The sequence below is a fragment of the Camelus bactrianus genome, chromosome 3 (genome assembly GCF_048773025.1).
Source record: "Camelus bactrianus isolate YW-2024 breed Bactrian camel chromosome 3, ASM4877302v1, whole genome shotgun sequence".
NCBI classification, from domain to species: domain Eukaryota; kingdom Metazoa; phylum Chordata; class Mammalia; order Artiodactyla; family Camelidae; genus Camelus; species Camelus bactrianus.
In genome coordinates this window covers 51,333,250-51,356,451 of record NC_133541.1, presented here as the reverse complement: position 1 = coordinate 51,356,451, position 23,202 = coordinate 51,333,250, and the positions used below count along the sequence as shown (strand labels likewise).

At 39.7% G+C, this 23,202-nt stretch overlaps 1 protein-coding gene and 2 long non-coding RNA genes across 3 annotated transcripts in view; 2 read left to right on the top strand and 1 right to left on the bottom strand.

The window, feature by feature from the left end:
- The window catches only part of ANKRD31 (ankyrin repeat domain 31), a 110,886-nt gene extending 95,790 nt beyond the window's left edge, over nucleotides 1–15,096 (top strand). The window contains exons 24-25 of the mRNA XM_074359886.1: nucleotides 1,408–1,510; nucleotides 13,649–15,096. Of these exons, the coding sequence (XP_074215987.1) occupies nucleotides 1,408–1,510; nucleotides 13,649–13,794 (249 nt within the window). The 3' untranslated portion in view covers nucleotides 13,795–15,096. The remainder of the gene's footprint in view (nucleotides 1–1,407; nucleotides 1,511–13,648) is intronic.
- Nucleotides 12,007–19,385, bottom strand: LOC141576447 (uncharacterized). Its single transcript, XR_012504858.1, has 3 exons — nucleotides 19,308–19,385; nucleotides 17,645–17,714; nucleotides 12,007–13,686 (listed from the first exon to the last, which is right to left on the bottom strand). It is a non-coding gene; the product is annotated as an uncharacterized LOC141576447 (long non-coding RNA).
- LOC123615125 (uncharacterized) lies at nucleotides 17,966–22,270 on the top strand. The gene is made up of 3 exons (XR_006722686.2): nucleotides 17,966–18,445; nucleotides 18,740–18,833; nucleotides 22,024–22,270. It is a non-coding gene; the product is annotated as an uncharacterized LOC123615125 (long non-coding RNA).
- The last annotated feature ends 932 nt before the right edge of the window (nucleotides 22,271–23,202 follow it).

Genomic DNA, 23,202 nt, shown 5'->3' with positions numbered 1-23,202 from the left:
TGTCATTTAGTCACATTGTTTAACACCTATGTGATGATAAAGCCAAATGCAAATGTGGTCACTAAAATTAGGGCAGTTCTTTGATATAAGATATACAGACTATCTGAGCAAGCTTAGATTTTTAAAAAATTACCCTAAAAATGGAAATGGTTTTTCAGATTACTGTAGGGCACTCGTGTACTTCTAGTAAATACCCCAGGCTAAGAAACACTGCCCCAGCGAGTTTGTTTGCAATTTTTAAAAGCCGCTTTGAAAATTTACGACTGTAATCTCTGCCTCCTCTTGTTGTGAGGTAACTTCTGAATTCAGGTCACATCTTGATGATAGGAGCTTCTCACTACCTTGGTAAATGTGAGCATTTCTACTAATTAGTTCTGAGAAGGATGATGGGGCTATAGATCCGGGACTGGGTGGTTGTCAGACAAGAAATGCCAGACAACTAGGTCTTGTCCTGCATCAGACAGAGTGACAGAGCCACTAGACACAGAGATGACTCATATTTCCTACCCAAGCAGCTGGGCGGCTGTACAGCTCTGCCGGGGGAATCCTCATGCTTACTCCACTGGGCGTCATGCCTCTTGCTGCTGCAGTCTCCTGAAGTGACCTAGTACCTGTTCATTTTGAGATCTGTTCATTATTATCCATGTGCATTAAATCACTCCTACCTTATGGAAAATAGATTTTTAATTTAGTGGATTTCCTTTAAGCTGTGTTCTTTATATGTGTGAATTACCCCTAGTGACGTGTTTAGGATCTGTGGGGACTCATGACCCCTAACGCAACTAAGGTAAAATTTTACTACTTGATATTACCCAGCAAATGCACGGATTGCTAAGCTCTGACCTTTTGGACTGATAAACAATAGCTAAGTTCACAAACAAACCAAGAAAAACAAAAAAACTTTGATGTATAGACCTGAAATGCTGTTAACCTAACCAGTTATGTATCTTATTTCTTGAAAAGTATCGTTACTTTTATGGTTTAATTTTATTAATGCAACATTAATTTTTTTTTAAGTTATAAAGTAGCGGGTGCTGGCTTAAGTTATTGAATAAGTGAATGGCTGAGAGAATTAGTGATATACAACAAGGATCAATTCTTTTTTCTACAAAGGGTCAGGTAATAAATGTTTTAGGCTTCATGGGCATATAGTCTCTGTCAAAGCTACTGAATCCTATTTAGCATAAAAGCAGTTATAGATATTGAGTAAATGAATGGGTATCACCGTGTTATAGTAAAACTTTTTTACAAAAAATGTGACAGCCCAGATTTGGCTGTGGGCTATAGTTTGCCCATCCATAATGTACAACAGTTAATACTTTATCGGAGTTAAAATTTGCAGGAGATAGGTGTATTTGCTTCTTATAAAATGTATGATTTTGAAATTCTATGTTTAATTATGTGCAGGTAACATATCAAGGGAAGGAGCTTTTAAAGTATGTTTCTGAGGAATTACCCACCCCTCCAGACCCAAACTTGGTACCTCAGCAACGTCAACCTTGTCCTCCAGGTATGTGCAGTCCAATGCCCATTTCTTAGTTGTGGGGAAAATACACTCAAATCTCTGGAGAAGGCCTTTCACTTTTTTGTCTTTTTTTTTCATTCTGGTGAAATTCCCATAATACTCAAGTATCCATTTTAAAGTGAACAATTCAGTGGCATTTTGTATGTTCACAGTGTGGTACAACCACTGCCTCTATGTAGTTCCAAAACAGTTGTGTCACCCCAGAAAGAAACCCATACCCATTCAGCAGTTACTTCCCATTCTCCACTCCCTCCAGTCTCTCGGAACTACCAGTCCCCTCTCTGTCCGTGTGGATTTCCCTATTCCAAATATATCATATACATAGAATCATACAGTATGTGACGTCCTGTGTCTGGCATCTTTCACTTAGCGTAATGCTTTCGAGGCTCATCCACAGTGTAACATCTGTTGGTACTTCATCCCTTTTTATGGCTTCCACAATTTATTTATTTATCCTGTGGTGGACATTTGGGTTTTCACTTTTTGCCTATTGGAAATAGTGCTGTTATTAACATAGGTATACATGTATTTGTTTGGGTACCTGTTTTCAGTTCTTTTGGGTATATACCAAGGAGTGGAGTTGCTATGTTATATAGTTTTATATGTTTAACTTTTTGAGGAGCAGCCATACTGTTTTCCATAACAACTGAACCATTTTACATTCCTACCAGCAATGTACAAGCATTCCAGTTTCCCCACATTCCCACCAAACTTGTTATTTTCTGTTTGTTTGTTTACAGCACTCCATTTAAACTCCATTTAACTTAAATTAGCAGAATAACACCTTCCTTCACAATTCCTTTCTCTGAATCTATGCTGTACTTACTTTAGGTGGATTTTTAACTGTCATATAAAAGAAAAAATATTTTTTCCTTCCTGCAGGCATGATTTGGTTAGTTTCCCATATTTTCTAAAAAAAAAAAAAAAGATACTAGCATTACTCTTTGCTTATTAGTGTAAACTAGTACAGCTCATCTGATGGAACACGCCTTCAGAAAACTGAAGACAACGTAGTCTTCACCAGTCAGCCTCAGATTCTGACATTACTGGAAAGGGCAGCACACATTTCTGAAAAACAGACATAACTGATGTTATGTTATCCTTTTCTGCTGCAGCACCTCCTCTTTTTCCCCCAGTGTCCCTGTCTTAGATTAACTGGGGACAATATATGAGGAGAGGAGATACAAAACAGAAAATGATACTTCTGTGATAACCAGAGTCAAGAACCAAACAGGATTACTGTCACCAAGCTCCCTAAACAGGTGTTTCTCAAGGTTATTCCTTTCCTTACAACAAATCCCAGTAATTCAAAGTACTTTCCTAACTTTATACCTAATTCACCCTAACCTCCTGGAGTCCTTTGTCTCAAAAACTGGCTTCAGAATAAGATGCATTTCCCCCAGTTTTCTAAGAAGAGACTCAAAACTGTTTTATTTATCATTTTGGGGAAACTCAGAAAGTAAAATAGCAATTGCAGATAAGTTAAAGGGCTTAAGAAACTGGAAGTTGTTATAGGAATTCATGGTCTTTGGTTCCTTACCCTGACTGCAGATCTAATCTGATTTTAGAGATGGGCCCAGGAACCTGAGTTTTTAAAAGTGATTCTTAAACAGCTAGCCCGACTATAGATTTTGAATGACTAGTAGTATCTGATTTCTTATGCAGGTAATAATTTGAAAATTCTTGCTATCAGCCCTTCACTTTGATTCCAGAGCACACCCACTCTCATGCTTGCAGACTCACATGCTCTCTCTCTCTCTCACACATACACATACACATACACACACACACACTCACAAAGGAAAGTTAAGCAAACCCTTTCTCCTAGTTTCTAATTCAAGAACCAAAGCAGAAAAGTATAAGTTCTTTCTTACATCACAAAGGTTATCTGCTTCTCAGATTTTCTAGTTCTAGGCGTGTATTTCCAGCCCCAGCCGTGTGTCTCCTTCCTCCGAGGGCTCCCAGCTCCCCTGCTAAGTGAGCAGGAAATGAAAAATGGGTTCTGAGTTGCTGCTTCTTTTGCTACTGGTTCTTTGTTACTAATAAAAAGTTTTTTCCCACTAATTTCTCTCCAGAAATCCAGAATTTTCTTTCCTTTAGATATTTCAGAAAATTATAGTGCTAATTTGAGAACTGTAGAGGTGCCAGTATGCCACCCAGCTTCTTGCTACCTTGGCCTGGACCTAGGAATCTACAGACAGGTCCCTGCAGGCATTCTGTAGGCTGCTGTCAGAGTTTTGTTTGAACACCTTGATTTAGGATTCTTTTGTACCTGGTTTCGTGGTACCTGACTGAAATCCAAAGACCAGGCAAGTTAGAAAAATATAAAATCTCTAACCTTATTACAAGCAAAGCATTCTGGAGAGAATATTTTTCCAAACTCTTCTGCATATCAAAACGTGGTCATGGAAGTCGTGGCTCTGACACTGTACAGACCGTAAAGTCTAAAGGAAAAACATGTCCATGTGGATTTCATTATCCTACTCAAGATCATGAACCTATCTGTTCTCTTATGCTTTTTGATGATCACGCTCTTTAGAATAGTATTTTGGGGGAATAAGGGGAACTAGGAGGAGCTATTTACATTTTTCATAACTGGGATAACCATGTATCCTCATGTGACCAGGGCAGTCCCTAATCCAGCAAAATTATTAGTAGCACTTCCTTTCACTTTAAGACCTGCTTTGTTTAGATGACTCAGTACAAGAACCAAATAAATAGCTGTTGAAAAAAACGAAATTTGGACAAGGTGAAAAAAAAAAAGAAAAACTTTCAATTTTATCTACATTTTTAAGTGTATAATTTGTAACATACTATTGTGCAAATATATTGTTAAGTTTTATGCATATCACTCTATATTATAAACAATTTCTAGTTATCTAATCTTAACCCCCTGATAGACTGAGATCTCTGAGTTCAGAGAGGTTTTTGTGGGCTCTTGCTTCCTGTTATATCCCCAGTGCCTGGCATACAGTCGCTTCCCAGTAAATGTTCATTGAATAAATGGATGAGTGCGTGGAAGCATGAATATGATCCAAAGGACTGCTTATTTTAAAACTGGATTTACTTATGATTGTTCTAATAGGGAGACATACCTAGATCCCACATGTTATAACAGAATTTGTGATGAAGAATTCAACAAATGGTAAATGGGCTTTTGGTTAGTTAATGCCATCTTCTTTATCTGAATTTTATCTCCTTTATCTGAATTTTTTGTTTCTAACTGTGAGGTATAAGTGATGGCCCTTCACATTTTGTCAACCAGAAATTTAAAAGAGAACTGTCTCTCCTCCCCTATCCTCCAGTTTATTTCTACATATCATTTTGGATTCATGGTATCAAGAAAACACTGAGTCATGAAGATAAGGGATAAAATGATTTTCTTCAGTAAATCAAAGATGATGGAAGAGCCTTATTCTGAGTTGTACACAAAAACGAGTTAAATTGGCAACTCAAGTTAATGTATTGATGGACTCCACGGTGTTAAAATGAGTTATATTAACACATTTGAGGACATATATTGTTTCTAATGAAAGATTTTAAACATACCAACACCAGCCTTTAAAAATGAAGTTCTGTTGATGAAATGTTGATGAAATCCCTGAAGTATCTCTCTCTCAAGTCCTTTTAAACTTTAAAATGGAGGGAGTCTATGATGCATTTTCCCTTGAAATTTCACAACTTCCTCCCAGGCCTCTCTTCTCTTTGCCTGCTTGGCTGTAGTTCCTCCTTTGTGTTATTGAGGGAATGTTTGTTGGTATTTCAGTATATTTAGGAAGGGGGAAATGAACATTCCCAAAATTTCTGGATAATTTGTATGGACAGTGACATATTTTTCACAAAGTTTTTTAAAAAACAAGCTGTTTACATAGATTACATCACTATTTACATGGAAAGCCAATTTTGTGTGTTTTTGTCCCCTGTTACCATAGTACCAAGACACTCAAAGCACATGAAGCCGAATCATCTAAGCAAAAAAAAAAAAAAGTATTGCCTGAGGACTTTCTTTTCTCAAGCTATCATTTAATGCACACTGATTATATAATCTGTAATTTTCTTTCATGGGGACCTAACGTCACTTGTTCATTTGAAAATAGAACATGCTTTTTCAGGAAAAAATAGACTCTTGTTTATAATAAAAATGATCCTTTGACCTGCTGATAGTCTATTGTAAATAAATGACTCTAATGAAAGAGTTTTCTTCATTTCAGTGCTGTTATTGTGCTGCTTTTCTCTGCAAAAGTATATGTGATAGAACACAGACGTTCACAGGTGCTTCTGTTTTATGTGGTTAAGAACTTCTTGAACACCCAAGGAAGATGGGTGCCTGATAACAGAGCAGAGGGTGTTTATCTCAGCTCCTATGTACAACTCTTGATTCTTTTTCATTATTCTAATCATTTTTTTTTCAATCTTGATATCTTGCATCTACTGATAAGGGAGGAAAGAGAAAAAAAACAAATTATCTGTTGAGCACTTGCCATGTGCCAAGCCCCCTGCCAGATTATTTTACATATATTAGGACACTTAGAAGCTTCTTTTTAGTTCAGTCCAGGGTTCATGTCTATACAGCAAAGATGTAGAAAACCTGAAGACTTTACATATAAAATCAAGTGCCTCAAACCCAGTTCAGCTTAAGGAACTACCTGTTAATTTCAATTTTCCTTTGAACAATGAGGGCCTAAATAGTTTTAAATTTCCTAATATAATGGTCAAGTCTATTTCTTGATTCCAGTACAGTTTTCACAGATGGCTTTTGATTTTATGAGTGTAAATATTTGCCAGTTATTAATTTAGTTTTAAATATCAAATCATGTAATACTGTTGTCACCATATTTATCCTTTAGGATCCTTCATTTATCAAAAGGCATTGAACTTTGTATTTAAATAGCCATAACAGAATGTTTTCCCCAGCATAACTAGAGCAGATATATTTTTACAATCTATTAAAATAATTCTTAGTCATTTTGCCTTTGATTGGAATTATATTTCTAGTTGAGAATGAGAATGTATATGTATGTTCATTTTCATTTAAAACTAGAGTAACATTTCATTCCATTATCTTAATGAAGTGTAGAATGCTTAGTTTGCAAGCATAAGTTCTAGAAGTCTGAGTTCAGTCATTTAAAGTTAGAAGTAAACCTAATATATGAGCTTGCCTTGGGCCTGTTTTACATATGATGAAACTGAGAACCAGAGAAGTAAAATGGGTAAGAGATGTGTCAGAAGTGAACCATCAGTTAAAATAATGAATCTGATTGTTTTTGCTTTTGATATATTAAGATAATTTAAAAAAAAAACAGGAAAAAGAACAGTAAAAGTTAAAATTATTTTTAACCTAACCAATTAGTTTGTCATTTTGAAGTGCCCATTTGGGCAGCCAGATGATGTGGATAGTTTCCTGAGCCCATCATTTTGCCTAGTAATGAATCTAACAATTCAGTTTCAGCAGACTTGCGCAGGATATCTAATATTTGATGATGTTACTTGAGGGAGATTTATTTCTCCCTACCTTGTCTACGAGCAGAGTGGTTCCTAAGCTGTGCATTTCCTGTTGGGGATTAGGGACGACAAGAAGAGACTAACATCTGGTTAAATAGCTATCTTCCTAGTTGTACTGGGCTTCTAAATGTGCTGCTGTTTAGAAGTTCTATTTACAGATCTCAAAAGCCACTGACTTTGCGTGGGAAATCTACCTCAAGTAAAAGTGGAAGTTAAAGGGAGAAGGGCTCCTACCCAGCAGTGGGATGAGTTGGTGGTTTTCATAGTCCTGATGGAAAAATTCTTTATCACAAAGCTACGAGTAGGTGTCCTTGGTTACCATCACAAATATGATAACTCTTTGACCAAATAACAGATTTACTATCTCTCAGGGTTCTAATTTCTCCTTTCCTCATTCACAAAAATCTTTTCAGTGATAGAACTTCTTTTTAAATCCTCCTCTTTGTCCTTGTTTCCTTGAGACTCCAGAGCCAGGAGGTGTCTGGCACCTTAAGCAAAGCTAGACTTCTGAGCACTATTCCACTTAATGCTCCCCACAGTGAGGACTGGGAAGAATGAACAGTAGATATTGTCAGACTGCTGAAGACTGTATGTGTGTATTTGCTCCTGCTGTGTTACAGTGATGTACCTGTCAGTTCATATTGCTACAGATCACAGCCGCTTAGTTTTTCTAAGATCTTTCCATGGAACAGTAACAATTACTAATGGACCCAAAGTAAAATCATTTCCTGTAAAGTCAGTTTAAACGTTGTACATGCAATGTTTGAATCTTGCTGCTTCATTCCCTCTCAACTCCCGACCTCCATGACAGTCAAGGCTAGAGGAGAAGCAAGGCTCCAATGTTCGGGAGCTTCCAGTCTGGGAGCAGATCTTTTAAGTGTGTCCTTCCCACAGTCCCTTTATCTGTGCCCATCTCTCCTCACTGGCCCAGGGCTTGGTGGGAGTAGTAAGGTATGCAGTGAGAGTATAGACCAGATTGGTGGGGGAAACTTTTGTTCACTCCTCTTTTATTTTTAAGTGCCTATTTTGTGCAGCCTGTTAAGTTAATATTAAGTAAGTATATTGAGCCCCATAAATGAATTATTAAATCAAAAAAATAAAATCTAAGTCTCAGTTTCCTAACTACTTGAACTCTTTCCTTTTCTTTTCTGACATGGTTGTACAAGGATTCAAGTACTGAAAAGTGATGGGCAGATGTAGGATATTGTTATTAAAACACAGAAACAAATTATAGAAGGATATACTATATCCTGGGTTGTTAGCACTGGTTACCTGTGCAGGAGGGGAGATAGGGCAGGGAGAGGGTTACAGGAAGACCACACCTGCAGGCCACATTCAGAGTACATACAAAGGTAAGAGACTAAAAGACTAAAAACTCAAAAAGCCCTAACGCCAGGAGACATGCAGAGTGAGCCCAGACGAGGGCCCACAGAAGAGAATCTCAGTTCTAGAACTGTGTCCTCAGCTACAGTAGTAAGATTATTCTTTATTTCTCAAAAGACTGCTGATACAACCCACAATATATTTTTCACTTATTTAAGGTAGATGTAATACACTGCATATATGTTTCATTTTCTAAGAAAAGAAAAAGTAAAGAGTTTTAAAAATATTACATACTGGCACTCATGCTTTCAGGTAGAGATATGTGTAGATATGGAGAAAAGGTCTGCTCAACTTTGAAAAAGGAAGAAAAGTTAGTGAAGTTCTTTGGCTTTAACTTTGCTGGATGTTACTTGCCTGGAATGATCCAAATAATTTTGAAGCTCGTACTTTTATGTAATAAGATAACCTAACAATTGTATAGTTAATTTACACAATTCAAACTGGGATCATAAATTTGTAATCAGTTTGCTGTATTCTTAGATTTCCTTTTATGGGGATTATCCTGTTTAGCACAGTTTTCTGTATGTATATGTTTTTTGATTTGTTGCCCACCTCATCCCAGTATATTGGGAATTGTGGATAACAACAAAGAAATTTGGAAGCTAGAAGTAGTGGTCAGCCAGAGGTGCCAGGTCCTGGCAGCACTGACTGGAATGAAATGGGTGGGAATGCAGTGCAGGATGGAGTTGAGAGATACCTAGTACAGAAGAGGTGGCAGAAAAGGAAAAGGCAGCAGAAGATGGGAGATAAAGGAGATGAAAACAGGTGTTTTGTAAAAACGTTCTTTTTTTTCTTCCAGTCTGATCATTATGGAAAAGAAGCTATTCTGTGAGAAACTAGGAGATAGTCATAATACTATGTTTTGTAGTATGATATTTATGTTCCCAGACTTCACGTCCATGGGTTTACCCAGGAAGTGGCACTTTCTCTTACTGAGGAGCCACTTGCAGTTTTCCTAAAGTCCTGTAATTGTAGGGAATTTGGAAGTGTATTATGCTGACAGTGAACCTGAGTGCGTATGGGGATGGGATATTGGCTGTCATGACCTCTGTCCCTTTGAAAGAGAAGCCATGTCAATGGCCACTAGGTAGAATATCAGTCAATATATATCATGTGGATATATCATGAGTAACATGTTGAGAAAGTTATAAATCAAAACCATCACACCCTTCTGGCTTTAATGATGAAGTCAGCCCTGTTACAAGAAGAAGGGGAAAAAAAAAAAAAGGAGGTGAGCCTAAAATGGTCCCTTTTTCTTAGTTTATTATAGCCTTTAAGGGAGAAAGCCCAGATTCATCTACAAGCAAAACTAGTTTGGAGTACAAAGCAATATTGAGTAACACTTTACAATTTTACAGAAAGCTTTCACATTTGTGGTATTTTCTCATTTGACAAAGGTCAGTGACGGGAATGGTAAGGCAACAGGAAAGAAAGGTTTAGCATTAGCATTGCTTTATTAAAAACTCCACTTCTAGGAGTTACTCGATTAACAAATGTCCATCTGAAAATGTTGTTTTCAGACAATTTTGTTATATCATCTTAAGCATCCCAAGTTTGGGCCACTGTTTCCACTGTGTCAGTTGGGAAGATGGGCAATTTGCTTCCTCTGGAGCTTCTGCTTACCATCTGCAGTTTCTTGGTGACCTTCTCTATGTGAGCACCACGGTAATAATTTCTGGTTACAAATAAGATGAAGCTCATCAGGTGTCCCTGGCCATCTCTTAGAGGTCTGTGACTTTTGAGGCATACAACTTTTGAGGAATATTTAGGTCTGTGACTTTTGAGGCAGGACCCACTCGTTGAAAGAGTAGGTTTGTGTGTGTGTGTGTGTGTGTGTGTGTGTGTGTGTGTGTGCGCGCGCATGCGCGTGCGTACAGCTCCGTCCTTGCTCTGATGAAACTAAGCCAAAATTAGCAAAATGAATTTAAATTAATATTTAAAACCTTATTTCCATGGGTTTTTCCTGAGAGAATGCTTTCCGCTTCCAACTTTTGTGGCATGCCTTGTTTCTGATAGTCTACAAAACAAAGCTACTAATTAGGGAATGTTTGTGTTTACATATGGACCATATGTAAGAAAGGTAAAATTCTTTGGGTTGTAGATAACAGTTTAAAACTCAAATTGGACTGGCTTAAACCGCACCCCCCCAACCCCAGCCCAGAAGTCACATGCATTGTTGACTCACGTACATGAAAGACAAGGAGTAGGTCTTCAGGCTTAAGCCGGGGTTCAAACAGCATGGCTGAGCACACAGTTTCTCTTGCTTTCAGTTTCCCAGCTACATCCTAGCGGCCTCTGCTCTCATCACCCCAGTGCTACATGCTTCCAGATCCAAGTCCAGAGGTGGGGGAGAATTTGGATGTGACTCTTTCCTAGAATGTGTAACAAAGATCTCATTGTATCTCACTTCACTCTGAATGGGTCATGGTCTTACCCTGAATCAATGCCTGTTTACTGATTGGCTTATATCTAAACAAATAAGGAGTTTGATATTGGAAGGCAGAGATACTAAATAATATCCCCCAAACTGAGAAGGAACTTTAAGACCAAAAAACAAAGCAGGAAACTCCATAAAGTGCAGCTATGAAGTTTACCGTGGGTAACTTACATACAGGCAGGAAGGATCAGGCAGAGACATTCACAGCTGCACTCTGTGCCTTCTAGAGGGGTACAAGGGGACTTAAAGGGATCAAAGCTAAAAATAGAATCTGACCATGAGGGAGGAGCACGGTTGGTCTGCATTGTTTTCCTCCCTGCCCTTCCCCAGGGGTCTCAAGACCATTAAATAATCTGCATCAGCAAAAGGCATTCTTCCAGTTGTCATATCAGATGAAGGCAAGGGTAAAAGTTGTTAGGGATCTGGCTAGGGCGCATTCCTTGTGAGTAGGCTGAAGTTCACTCATGCATAAAGAGGAGAAGGTAGGACTGCAGGCCTAAGATGGAGCTGACAAAATGGAGTCAGAGTGGTTCAGCCACACAGCTGAGAACAATAACACCAGAAGTATATGGGCCAGGTGTTGGGGAGAGGGATGGTCCTCCAGAGGCACATTAGGGTGGAATCACCATTAAAAGAATAAATGGATACTGGGCATCAGAAACACAAGATATCCATGCAGATACAGAATTATGTAAACGTACTTGCACTGCTTAGAGTTATGAACAAAGAAAGCTCTTGGGCTATATAGTATAACTGAAACTGCCTGGCCGAGGTCACACATACAGTATATTGGTGCTATCCGTGGAATAAGATTCAGTTAGCTGAATGATGTATAGCTTATATAGACTTCTCCAAAAAAGAAGTCTCTAAGACTGTCAGGGAGCTTAAAGAAGCCAGTTTTAGAATCATCAGTTCTTGGACTGGCAGAGCTAAAAGGGACCCTGTTGATCATCAGCTCTCTCACCTCTCAGAGCAGATAGAAGTCTAGAGAAGCCATTAAACTTGCTTGAGATCGCAACCAAGTTTGTATGTCCTAGAAAATTGATCGTCTTCCAGCCTAACACTCTTTTCAGTACTGAATAATGATGATAATAGCAGCTGATATTTATTGTTTGCTCTGTATTAGGCGGTAACCAAGCATTTCACATGAAGTATCTCATTTAATCTTCACAACTGTTTTATTCTCAACTTGCTGGAAATTGAGACCCAGGGAGGCTTTGTGTAACTGTCAGCAGATGGAGGGACCCCTAAATTAAGGAGCCCACCAAAGTGTGGGTCCTTGTCACTGGCTGTGAAAGAATTTGCACAGCAGAGGCAGAGGGATGCAGTGAACAGCCACTTTATTGCTCAGAAGGGGAAATGGAAGAAAAGGCGCTCAAGCAGGGAGCCATCAGCCAAGACGGCCAGTAGGATGGCTCTGGCCTGGGTCCAGCCATGTGGATTGGAAGGCTTCTGCCATCATTCCTCCTTCCAGGTGTGATGGAGCCAGTCAGTCCTTGTACGGGCTTTTCAGTCCTTGTATGGGCTCTTCCGGTAGTTGTCGCAGTAGTCGTCAACTGTCATGGTGCTGGTGGGTGTATCATTTAGCATGCTAATACATTACAGTGAGTGTATAATGAGGCTCAAGGTCCACTGGAAGTCAAATCCTCCACCATCTTTGGCTCCATGGGTTCTAACCTGTTCTTGTCCCTTCTCTGCAGCTGCCTCCTGAGACTTAGATTAAGAGTAATTGGTTTCTAGTCAAGGGAGGGGCAAGATCCTGGGGGCAACAACCTTGGTAACAAGAAGGAAAGTTGCTTTTAACCAGAATGGCTGCAATCTGGTGGATCCAGCATACCCCCCCCCCCAATCTCCAAAGATTCTGTTCAGCCCTGGAAGTTCTCAAGGGAATGGGGGAGTAATCTCAGTTAATCGTTGAGATAGGTGGTGAGAGTTGTCTCCATTCCCCAGTGCCTGCGGGCTTGTCCTAATCAACTGCTTGAGCCTGCTCTTGTAAGACTTATGGAAGCCTGGGAGGCTTCAGCTTTTCTATAAATAAGAGGTGGGGGTGGGGTGGGGGGCTGACAGGGTCCTGCTCCCTTTCATAACTACCTTCAGAAGCATCAGTTATCCTTTTCTTGCCTTAGTGTTTTAGACTGCAAACACTTTTTTCTCCCAAGATTGGTCAGTGCTGGTGTATAGCCTTTTCATGGGTATAGAAAATGGAGTGAGTGAAGAATGAGCTGGTTGGAAACCTGTTACACGTGCTCACAGACTTGACTAGGGTCTAGGGTTTGTCGACTGAAATAAATGTGCAGCCTAAAAGTTGAGAGTTATGTTTTATTTGGCGGGGATGACAGCCTTTCAGATCGCTCTGAGGGGCTGCTCTGAAGAGCTAGGATATAGAGGAGCTTTACAACAAAGACCAGGTAGTTGGAACAATAAAAGATTACTTGTTATCTAAAGAAAAGCAGGCATCTCAAGTTAAAGAATTTAGTGCTTTTCTGTATATGGGAGGAGGCAAACATTTGGGCTCATTGAATTCATCCCTTTGACAAGCATCTAGCTATGTAGGGCCAGTAGCCTGTCCTTTCTTATTCTGAGTCTGCTCAGAGTGCACGATCGTGAGTGGCTGCAGAGGCTGGGCTGCCGGCTTGTCTTCACTGGGGGGGTGGCAGCAGCCACTGATGACTTGATGGTTTCAGCATTCTTTGTTTACTGATATGGTTTGCAGTGTTTTTCGTTCACAGGTTTGTAATAAGTAAATTTAAATCGTATTTTTTCAAAGGCAGTTTTTAATTTGTTGATACTTCTTTAAACAGGAATGTCCGGAGAGTCAATGCAAAGTATCCCACATTACCTTCAAATAAATGAAATACTGTTAGTCAGCGAACAAGAATTTCTCCCATGTCATATAATGGATGAGCACTGGAAGTTTTATGTGGAATGTGAAGAGTTAACATTCTGAAGCCTTGTTTTCTTAATAGTGTTATTAGGTATTTTTTCATATTACTAACCAATGTTCATATTTTGTCTTGTGTGGGCTGGTGGGCCTAACACACACTTTAAGAGTTGCTACTTAAGATGTGTGTTTACTGTTGTAAGAAAAAATATAACTCTCCAACTATTGTAGTAAGATTAATACTTTTTGTCATTGAAATAAAGGCATTTTTGACATAAGCTGTATTGATGCTCTGGCTTTCTTTTTACTAACGTAAAATTAAAGCTCATCTTTAAATCAACACCTCTACCTTTGCATAAATTACGCTAGTTCCAAATAAGAGTGATAATTGGTCCTGAAAAGTCCCTGGTAAAGTGAACCTACTTTAAAAAGAATTTTTAAGTCCCAGTACCTTCCCCTATTTACTTTGAAATTTATCTTGAAATCAAAATGTAGAGTTATGAAAGAGGTTTTTTTTTTAAGTTTCATAAAATTTAGTGTGGGTAGAATTGTATCTATGCTAAGTCTTAGAACAAAAAATGAATTAAATGTTGATATGGGGACTGATTATTTTAAATAGGATATATTTCACCTTTGATTTTTGCTACATTATCATGATGATTTTTTTTAAAGGGTTACATTCAAGAGCTTTATAAGTTACTATGAGCTTTGTTTATAAGGGTCTGTCTTAATCCTTTAATAGCCATCTTATTCTTATCCTTCTTCACCCCAGGCTCCCAAATACACTTTTAAACTTTGTGGTCTAATTCTGTCCCTTCTCTCTCACTTGGGTAGAGAAGTCAAAATTGCAATAAAAATCACTCTAGCCAGTGCTCAAATTTGGAGAGGGGAGAGAGGAAGTGATATGGTGTTGCTTTTTAAATTTTTTTATTTATTTTTGTTTGGGGGGGAGGTAATTAGGTTTATTTATTTACTTATTTACTTTAAAGGAGGTACTGGGGGTTGAACCCAGGATCTCATGCATGCTAAGCACGCGCTCTACCACTGAGCTGTATCCTCCCCCCTGGTGTTGCTTTTTGATATTTTCTTATTTTAAATGTACAGAATCTTAAATATCTTTAGGATACATAAGAAACTTGTCAACAGATGCCTGTGAAGATAAAAATTATGGGACTGGAGAACTGAAGGCAAAAGAAGACTAAGTACATGTACTTTTTGGCAGCTTTTGAAATTGGTGCTCCATGTGTGTTCTTTCTATTCAGATAAAAATTTTAAATTTCTGTAAAGAAAGCACTTGGAAAGGTTTGCCTATTAATAAGAGTGCAAAGACAGATCGTTTTATTTTTCTTTGAGAGTCCATTGAAAATGTTCAGGATAGAATGACCCTACGTGTTATAATATTTGAGAACTGATGAGAATTTTATTATTCCATTATCATTTTCTTAGACTATCCAGTTTTCCAAATTTTTGAATAATCTACCTGAGGTGGTCTATATGACTTTTATTACTTAAGGAGGTGTTTCAAACATGGGCCATTTGGGAATACATGTACTAACAGGGGAAACAGTATATATAAGTAAGTGAAAAAAAAATGCAAATTGTTAAACAATGGTTAATACAGACCTGGTTGTGTTAAATAAAAATTATATGTCTTTGGGTGCATGTATAATATATATAGCCATATAAATATACATATTTTATATTATGTATGGCATATCCACTCTAAGCTATGAAATGTGTATTTGTATGGATAAGTATGTGTGTGGGGTAGAGGATGTCAAGTAAAAGGACTGGAATGCTACAAATAAATCTGTTTGCAGTGCCTGTCCTTAAGTGAGTTGGACTGGGGAAGGCAGAAGGATACTTTTACAGTTCACTGTCAACTTAAAGCCACACACACATTTCTTTTGTAATTTAAAATTTTTTTTTAAAAGAATAATTTAAGAGCAGGTATTTTGTTTAGTGATTACAACTTACAAAAGCCTTGCATGCTAAGTTTATAGAACAAGAAATTTTGCAATTCTGAGTTCTCGTTTTAATGATCAAGTTCTTAGACTTAATTATCCAAGCCTACTTGACATTAAATATACCAGCTGGTAGCTGACATAACACCTGCTAGAGGCATGTTGAGTACTGCCCAAACTAAACAACAAAAGCAGAACCAAATCAAAGAACTAAACCTCGCATCAGGGTTGGGGGTCTAGACATCTGCCTTACCCCAGATCATCTCTGTGAGAAGACTGGACAGTTAGGGGTGTTGGATAGACGTTTTGCCTCTTCTGGGTTCTAAATGAAATGCTGAAGCTTTCAGACCCTAAGCCATAAAAGAGACCTCCAAAAATATCTAATAATCCAACTTTCTCTGATGCTTGTATCATTTCTATGAAACTAACTGCTTGAGCATCTCCAGGATACTCCATACCCAGCACAGAAGCCTTCTCCCTTCCAGGCAAGTACACCTAAGTATTAGAAAGCTGGAACCCCAGTGTCCCAGGACTCATAATCCATTATGACAAAATAATACTTTAAGACTTACATTATGGCACAAGCCTCCCCTGGTCTGACTGCTGATAAGCATCTTGTCCTCCTCTCCTCCATTTCTCTGTTATTCAGTGCCTTCTACTTTCCCTCCTGACTTCATCTTCAATCTAGACTATGTGCAACAGTAATCGTATCCCATCTCTCTCACCCCAGTTCTTTCCCCTGTAAAAACTTGCAGCACATCATGCCAAATTGTTTTTCCTAAAAGTATATTTTACTTCCTTGCTGTGGCTGTAAGAGTGAAATACAGGCCCAACATTTGAGGCCCCTCCTCTCTGGTCCTGACATAACTCCAGCTTCAACTCCCAGTCATCTCTAACCTTTGACTCATTCTTAAACTCCTTTTTAAATCCTTCTTACAAGTTGAGTTGTGTCCTTTCAAAACTCGTATGTTGAAGTCCTAACCCCCCAGTATCTCCAAATGTGACTGTATTGGGAGATAGGACCTTTAAAGAGATGATTCAATTAAATCAAGCCAGTTATGGTGGGTCCTGATGTAGTCAGACTGGTGCCCTCATATGAAAAACTTTGGACATAAAAAAGGGACACCAGGGATGCATGTTTACAGGTAAAAGACCATGTAAGGACACAGCAAAAAGGCAGCCATCTGCAAACAAAGGAGAGAGACCTCAGAACGAAATCAACTCTGCTGACTCTTTGATCTTGAACTTCTACCCTCCAGAAGTGTGAGAAATAACTTTCTGTTGTTTAAGCCACTCGGTCTGTAGAATTTTGTTATGGCAGCCCTAGCACGGTGACACAGTCCCTACTGTACCCGACGCTTGTCTACACTACAGGGAACGTTCCCTCTCCCCGCAGTCCATCTCTGAGTCCTCTCCTCATATACGACCTCCTGTGTGCTTTCTCAGGCCAAACACTTAGTATTTACTGCTTGATATTACTAGTTTTCTTTTCATGGCTTATCTCCCTCAAGTAGCTGGAAAACTTGTTTAGGTCAGGTTTAGGGTTTTACACTTTGTGTTTCCAGTAAAATATCTTGAACATACCAGATACTTAAGAACTATTAATTGGTTAGAGTGTTTTCAAGTACAATAACATGAAACTTTATTCAAATGGAAACTTTATTATTTCATATAGTAAGTCCAGAGGTAGGAACCTTGGGTTAGTTAATTCTTCAACTCAACTGTGTCATTATTGTTTCCATCTTTCTTCTAGCTCCCTTCACAGTGCCAAGATAGTGTACGTGCAGAAACAGCAACATTAGAAGAAGAAAGAAACATTTCTTCCAGTGCAAATCTTTTGGGAAGAAATTTTCCCTGAACCTCACCACCACCCAGGAAATGGTATCTCGTTAGCCAAAATCGTATCGTCTTCTTGTTCCTAAATCAGTCACTAGCCAGGGAAGTGGGGTTACCTTGATTGGCTGAGAAAAGTAAGTACATGCTCTCGTGCAGAAAAGTAGTCAGCTGTACGGACTCCAGACTCTGCCAGTAAAAAAATCCACACGTGTAAGACAGGGTGGGGCAGGGGTGGCTGGGGTAAGAGTTAATATTTATTGAGCATTTAACATACGCCAGTCATTGTTATAAGCACTTGCAATGTATTACCTCAATTAATCTTCACCATACCCTATGAGGTAGGAAAATTATTACCCCCATTTTACGGATGAGGAAACAGATACAGGATGAAGTAACTTGGCCCAGCGTCACACAGCTACCAAGTGGTAAATCTGGAATTCAAACCTGGGACTCTGGCTTCAGAACTGATCCTATTAAGTGCCATGTATTTCCTCTCTGTCAACCAGAAGTATTTGCCTGGAAGGGCGGACAGAGATACTCATTGGTAGGAAATGGAATGTGGAACCTTATTGGGCGAGTTTCAGTAGGAACACATTGGTACCTACTCTTAGGCTCCCTCTTTTTCAACTTGGGGAGTTCCAGGCATAAAGAATGAGTAAAGCTTATTCATCTGAGATATTGCTCAAACTCTGTTCACGGAAAACTACCCTGTTAAAGGAATGCGTGTGCCCATAGGACTTGGGTTTTAAGTCCTTTTGGATTCTCAAGACTATGAGGACTAATAGCACATAACCTCCACCTTTGTTTCTTGGACTCCTTCATCTTCTGTTTCTTCTTATATCACTTTGTGGAAGCCTACTCTGCAGGAGGAAACCAGGGACATACCTTTCTTAAACACGTAATAGCCAAGAAATGTGGTAAGTTTCTGCTTAAACTCAATCATAATATTCTCATGTCGCTAATTCTTTTATCACCTAAATAGGAGGAACAGAATTTGAGGCCATGTCAAATCAAGTTGCCTCTATCTTAGATAAACCCTGACTACATAGTTAACTGCTAAATTCCTTGGGCATATTTGTGAGTTCATATTCTTTCATTTAGGCTACTTTGCCAAGGACTTTAAAGTAGGAAGAGTAGATGCAAACATTTGAAGCTGTAATGTAGATAGTGGTACTTCTAAAGATAAAAGCAGTTAACATTTCTGTTTTTAGCTATTCACAAGACACCTTGAAGTTCAATGACGATGGCAGTGTGGCTGAAATATGAAGCTGGGTCACATCCTTCAAAGCTGGAGGCAAGGAAGTGGTAAGTCAGGGTACCCAGCTGGTAGGTGAGCCTCAACAGTCACCCGACAGCTTCATCTCAGTACAAATGTTTTGTTCTCAGTGCATTATTGCCTACACATTAACTGTTGTGAAATGATTAAACAGAACAAAGCAAAAACCATGTTGCTGTGGGTAAAAATGGCCCCCAAAGAAGTGCTGGTGATGGAAATGAAGAGGTTTAAGAAAATGCTGGTTCTTAGCCAAATAAAAAAAAAAGAAACAGGATAAATGAGAGTAGACAGATTTGGAAGAGCTCAGCTCTGTGCCACAAATGATTTTATATGTAGTAATGCAAACTCAGAGAGCCCTAGTCTCTATAATGGTTGTCCCCTTTTTCCTGTAGAAGTCAAGTAGAATGACTTGAGTCACTCCGTCAATAAACAGGACAAAGTCCACTACCTTCCCCGCTTTAGGAAACCCCTGTTTCTCTACATTGCCCTAAGAACAGACTTACGCGCTTCCATTGTAGCTGCTTTTCTAGGAAACTCCATCAGCTAGCTGGTCGGCTTGGTTTCTGGGCATTGCTCTCAGCCACTAGTGCTGTCACCGCCCCCACATCCCTCTGCCTCATGCTAATCTCACCTTACGTGGTCCTTTCCCCAAGGCACCACCCACCCCAGCTGTTGCAGAGCAGGCTTCCCTGAAGGCTTGGTGGTAAAGGGGAAGGAGTGATAGCGCAGTGCAGTTAACAAGTTAAAACTGACCTGATGTGACCCCTACCACAGGGCATTTCTCCCCGAGGTCGTTCTTTAGACCCTGCACCGGGTTGAAGCAGTATAGGACAGTGGATCCGAGTGCAAGCTCTGGATTGACAACCTGGCTCCACCACTCACTCGTTTTGGAACCTTGTGACCCTCCTGAGGTCTTATTCGGTGTCAGTAAATGGAGCTACCAAGGTGCTTCCCTCCTAAAAAAGACGTCTGTGAGGATTAAATGAGATGGTCTTGGTAAAGCGGGAATCCCAGCGGCTGGCACGCAGTGACTGCTCAATAAATGACAGCTGTTGTTATTATGAGGAGTCAGTCACCAGGCTCCCTTTTCCTCTGTAAACCTCTGGTTAATAACCTTGGTGCATCTCACACACACACAGACCCACCCACTCTACACACCTGTATCCATAACAGCAGAATCTTTGAGGATGAGTCCAGGCATCAGTAATGCCTTCAGCTCCCCCAGGTGATTATACTATGCAGCCAGGCTGAGGGCTACTTCTGTGGACTCTTTCCACATCTTCCCCTTGGCTCTCTTTCCTGGGCACCTATCACCTTTCTCCAGGCCGGCATTCTCCTATGCTTTCCCCACTGTATGAGAAGCAGAGCATTTGGGCTCTCTATGACTCTCTCCTGCCCATCTAGGCCATGCCTAGGGGGCCTTGGCTTTCTCACCATCAGAATATTCTTGTAGCTGTTTTCTGCTCTGGCCCTGAAGTATAAGAGATTACATTCAGTTGTTGCTTTAAATGACTTTTTTTTTTTTTTTTTTTACAATAGCAGAAATGTACTATAGTTCTCTATAAATCGCATTACTATGTGAGTCCCTGCACATGTCCCTTCCAGACCAGGAGATCAAGGATTGCAGCTTTGGGACACAGAAGCTGGACGCCACTGGAGCGCAACTGGCAATGTAGTTGGAGTACTTACAAAATATTTCCGCAGACCTTAGGGTAGTTTCAGCCTTGGCTGCTCATTAGAATCACCAGAGGAATTTTAAAACCTGGCCCAAATCCGGGCCCCACTCACAGAGATTCTAATTTCACTGACCTCGAGTCTGTGCATCAGTACTTTTAAAATCTCCCCCAGATGATTCCAGTGAGCAGCCACTGACCTCTGAAACCGGCTCTTATCACTTCATTTTTCTCTCCCACCCACCATCGATGCCTGCATTGACCTTGTGTATCTGATACTGCCCCATTAAAAAGAGCCACCTGGGATGCTTCTTTAAAATACAGATTCCTGGGCCCCACCCCAGGCTTCCTGAGTCAGAATCTCCAGAGAATTTTTTTTTAACAGGTGCTTAGGTGATTCTTATAAGGCAAATGTGGGAAACACTACATTAATCCAAGTTATCTTAGCCCACTTTCAGTCGATTAATGTGTACTTTATTCATTCATTTAACAAATATTTAATGAGTACTGTTATGTGTTCAACATTGTTTCAGGTGCTAGGAATAAAGCATAGGACGTGACCAATTCCACGTCCTCGTGGATAGTATGTCCTGAGTATGTCTACAGTAAACAAGCAAACATTTAATTTAATAAATTAATTAAATTCTGAAAATCTAAATTTCAGACAATGATAAATGGCAGAAGATGACAGATCAGGATAAAGGGCTAGAAGGTGATATGGAGGTGGGAGAGGCCATTGTTTTAAAAAAGGGAGCCAGGGAGGGCCTGATTTTGAAAAGTTGCATCTGAACAGAAAACTGAGTGATGAGAAACTGCTTACAAATTCCATTTGCAGCCTCACTCATATCATGTTTACTCTGTATGTCTCATGTCTCCTAAATTAGATGGGATTTTCTTCAAGGTCAGGGACTGTCTTTTATATTTTTGTATTCTTCCATAGCAACCAGTGCAGCATTTTGTACAGCAAGAACTCAAGTGAATCACACTAGACTCAAAAGCATTTTATCCTTAAATATACCTTTAAAGACTCAGCCAGCAGAGAATCTGGCAAGTTACCTGCTTGCTAAGTAAAGGAAAATCCAAGGAAACAACATATTAAAGCATCAGACACTCAGCCCAAGGCTGGACTTCCTATTTGCTTCCAGTTGCTAGCCATAGTCACAGATTCTTAATAGAACGGCTCCAAAACATGCCAAGATCTGGTCATCTGTGCATGACTCCATGGTAAGGCCAGACCCAGAGCTTCGATTATCAGTTTCTGCTAGCTTACCATTTTGTGGTGTAATTTCTTATACTCAACTTCTTACCAATGTCTCTGTGTGCCTTCAAGTTCCATTCAACCCCTATTTCCTTAAGATAACCAGCTGAGTTCTGCAGAAGGCCACAAGATCCTACTATGTCTCTGAAGGCCAAAGAAGATTCTTTAATACCTTACAAAATCCTCAGAAGTTTTCATGAAACCAATTCAAAAGGCTGGAGAGGGTTTATCACAATTCCAATTTTGGATTCACGTAGCTTTTAGGAGACTTTCCATTTTTTTTTGCAGGATTACTCTGCTCTTCAAATGCTTTCCTTGGGCCAAGAACAACACAGTCAGTACTGGAAGGCTGACCCAGGAGGCAACATCACTTCGTGGGGAAATTCCTGAATAAGGAATATCAAGACCAATGTGTTTCCTACCAGTTCTACAACTGGTTTGCTGATTGACCTGGGCAAGTTTCTTGACCCTTGAGCCCCAGGATCCTTGGTTGTATGAAATGATATTCGCTTCTCAGATAACACTCAAGACTGTCATAAAGAGCAAATAAAATTAATGAAGGAGAGACTACTTTACAGCCTGCTAATTGCTGCAGCATTACGGCATACTGTTATTATAGCCACAGTAATTCACTGTGTTCCTCTACTCCATATGGTAGGTATGTGCATCCTTTCAGCCTCTTATTTCTGCAGCGAAAATTCAGAAGCTTCTGCCAGGCACACCTTCCCCCTTGGAGCTGTGTTTTTGATAAGCCCTCATTTATCTTTGCTTTTCCTACTTTTCCTTCAAGGATGTGCTTGGATCCCCCCCCCTCTGCTCTGAGTGAAATCCTTCAGTTGTGTCCTCTTGGCTGAATTCCTCTAACATGGCTGCCATCTGGCCCCAGTCAGTTGGCTCTTAGCATCTCCTATCTTGTTGGTTATGTTCTGGGTGCAGGGACTACCTCTGTAACTACTGTGTCTTTCTTAGAGGGGAGGGTCTGTGACTTATGCCTCTTTGCATCCTTAGCTCAAGCAGTACATTTTCATTAACACTGACTTTTGAGGATTGTACTAGGTTCAGTAGTGTCTCTCAGGTTCATGTCTTTGCATATGTAATCAAGTTAAGATGAGGTCATACTGGACTAGAGTGGCCCTAAGTCTCATGTATGGTATCCTTAAAGAAGAGAGAAATTTGGACACAGGGGAGACAGGAAACAAGGCTCATGTAATGACAGAGGCAGAGATTGGAGTGATGCAGCTATAAGCCAAGGAATACCAAGGATTACCAGCAACCACCAGAAGCTAGAAAGAGGCAGAGAAAGATACGTCCCCAGATCCTTAAAAGGAGGCACAGCCCTGCCAGTGCCTTGCTTTCCAGCTTCTAGCCTCCAGAATTGTGAAGGAATAAATTTCTGCTATTTTAAGTCACCCAGCTTGTGGTAATTTGTAACAGCAGCCCTGGGAAACTAACACCCTGGGAATGCTG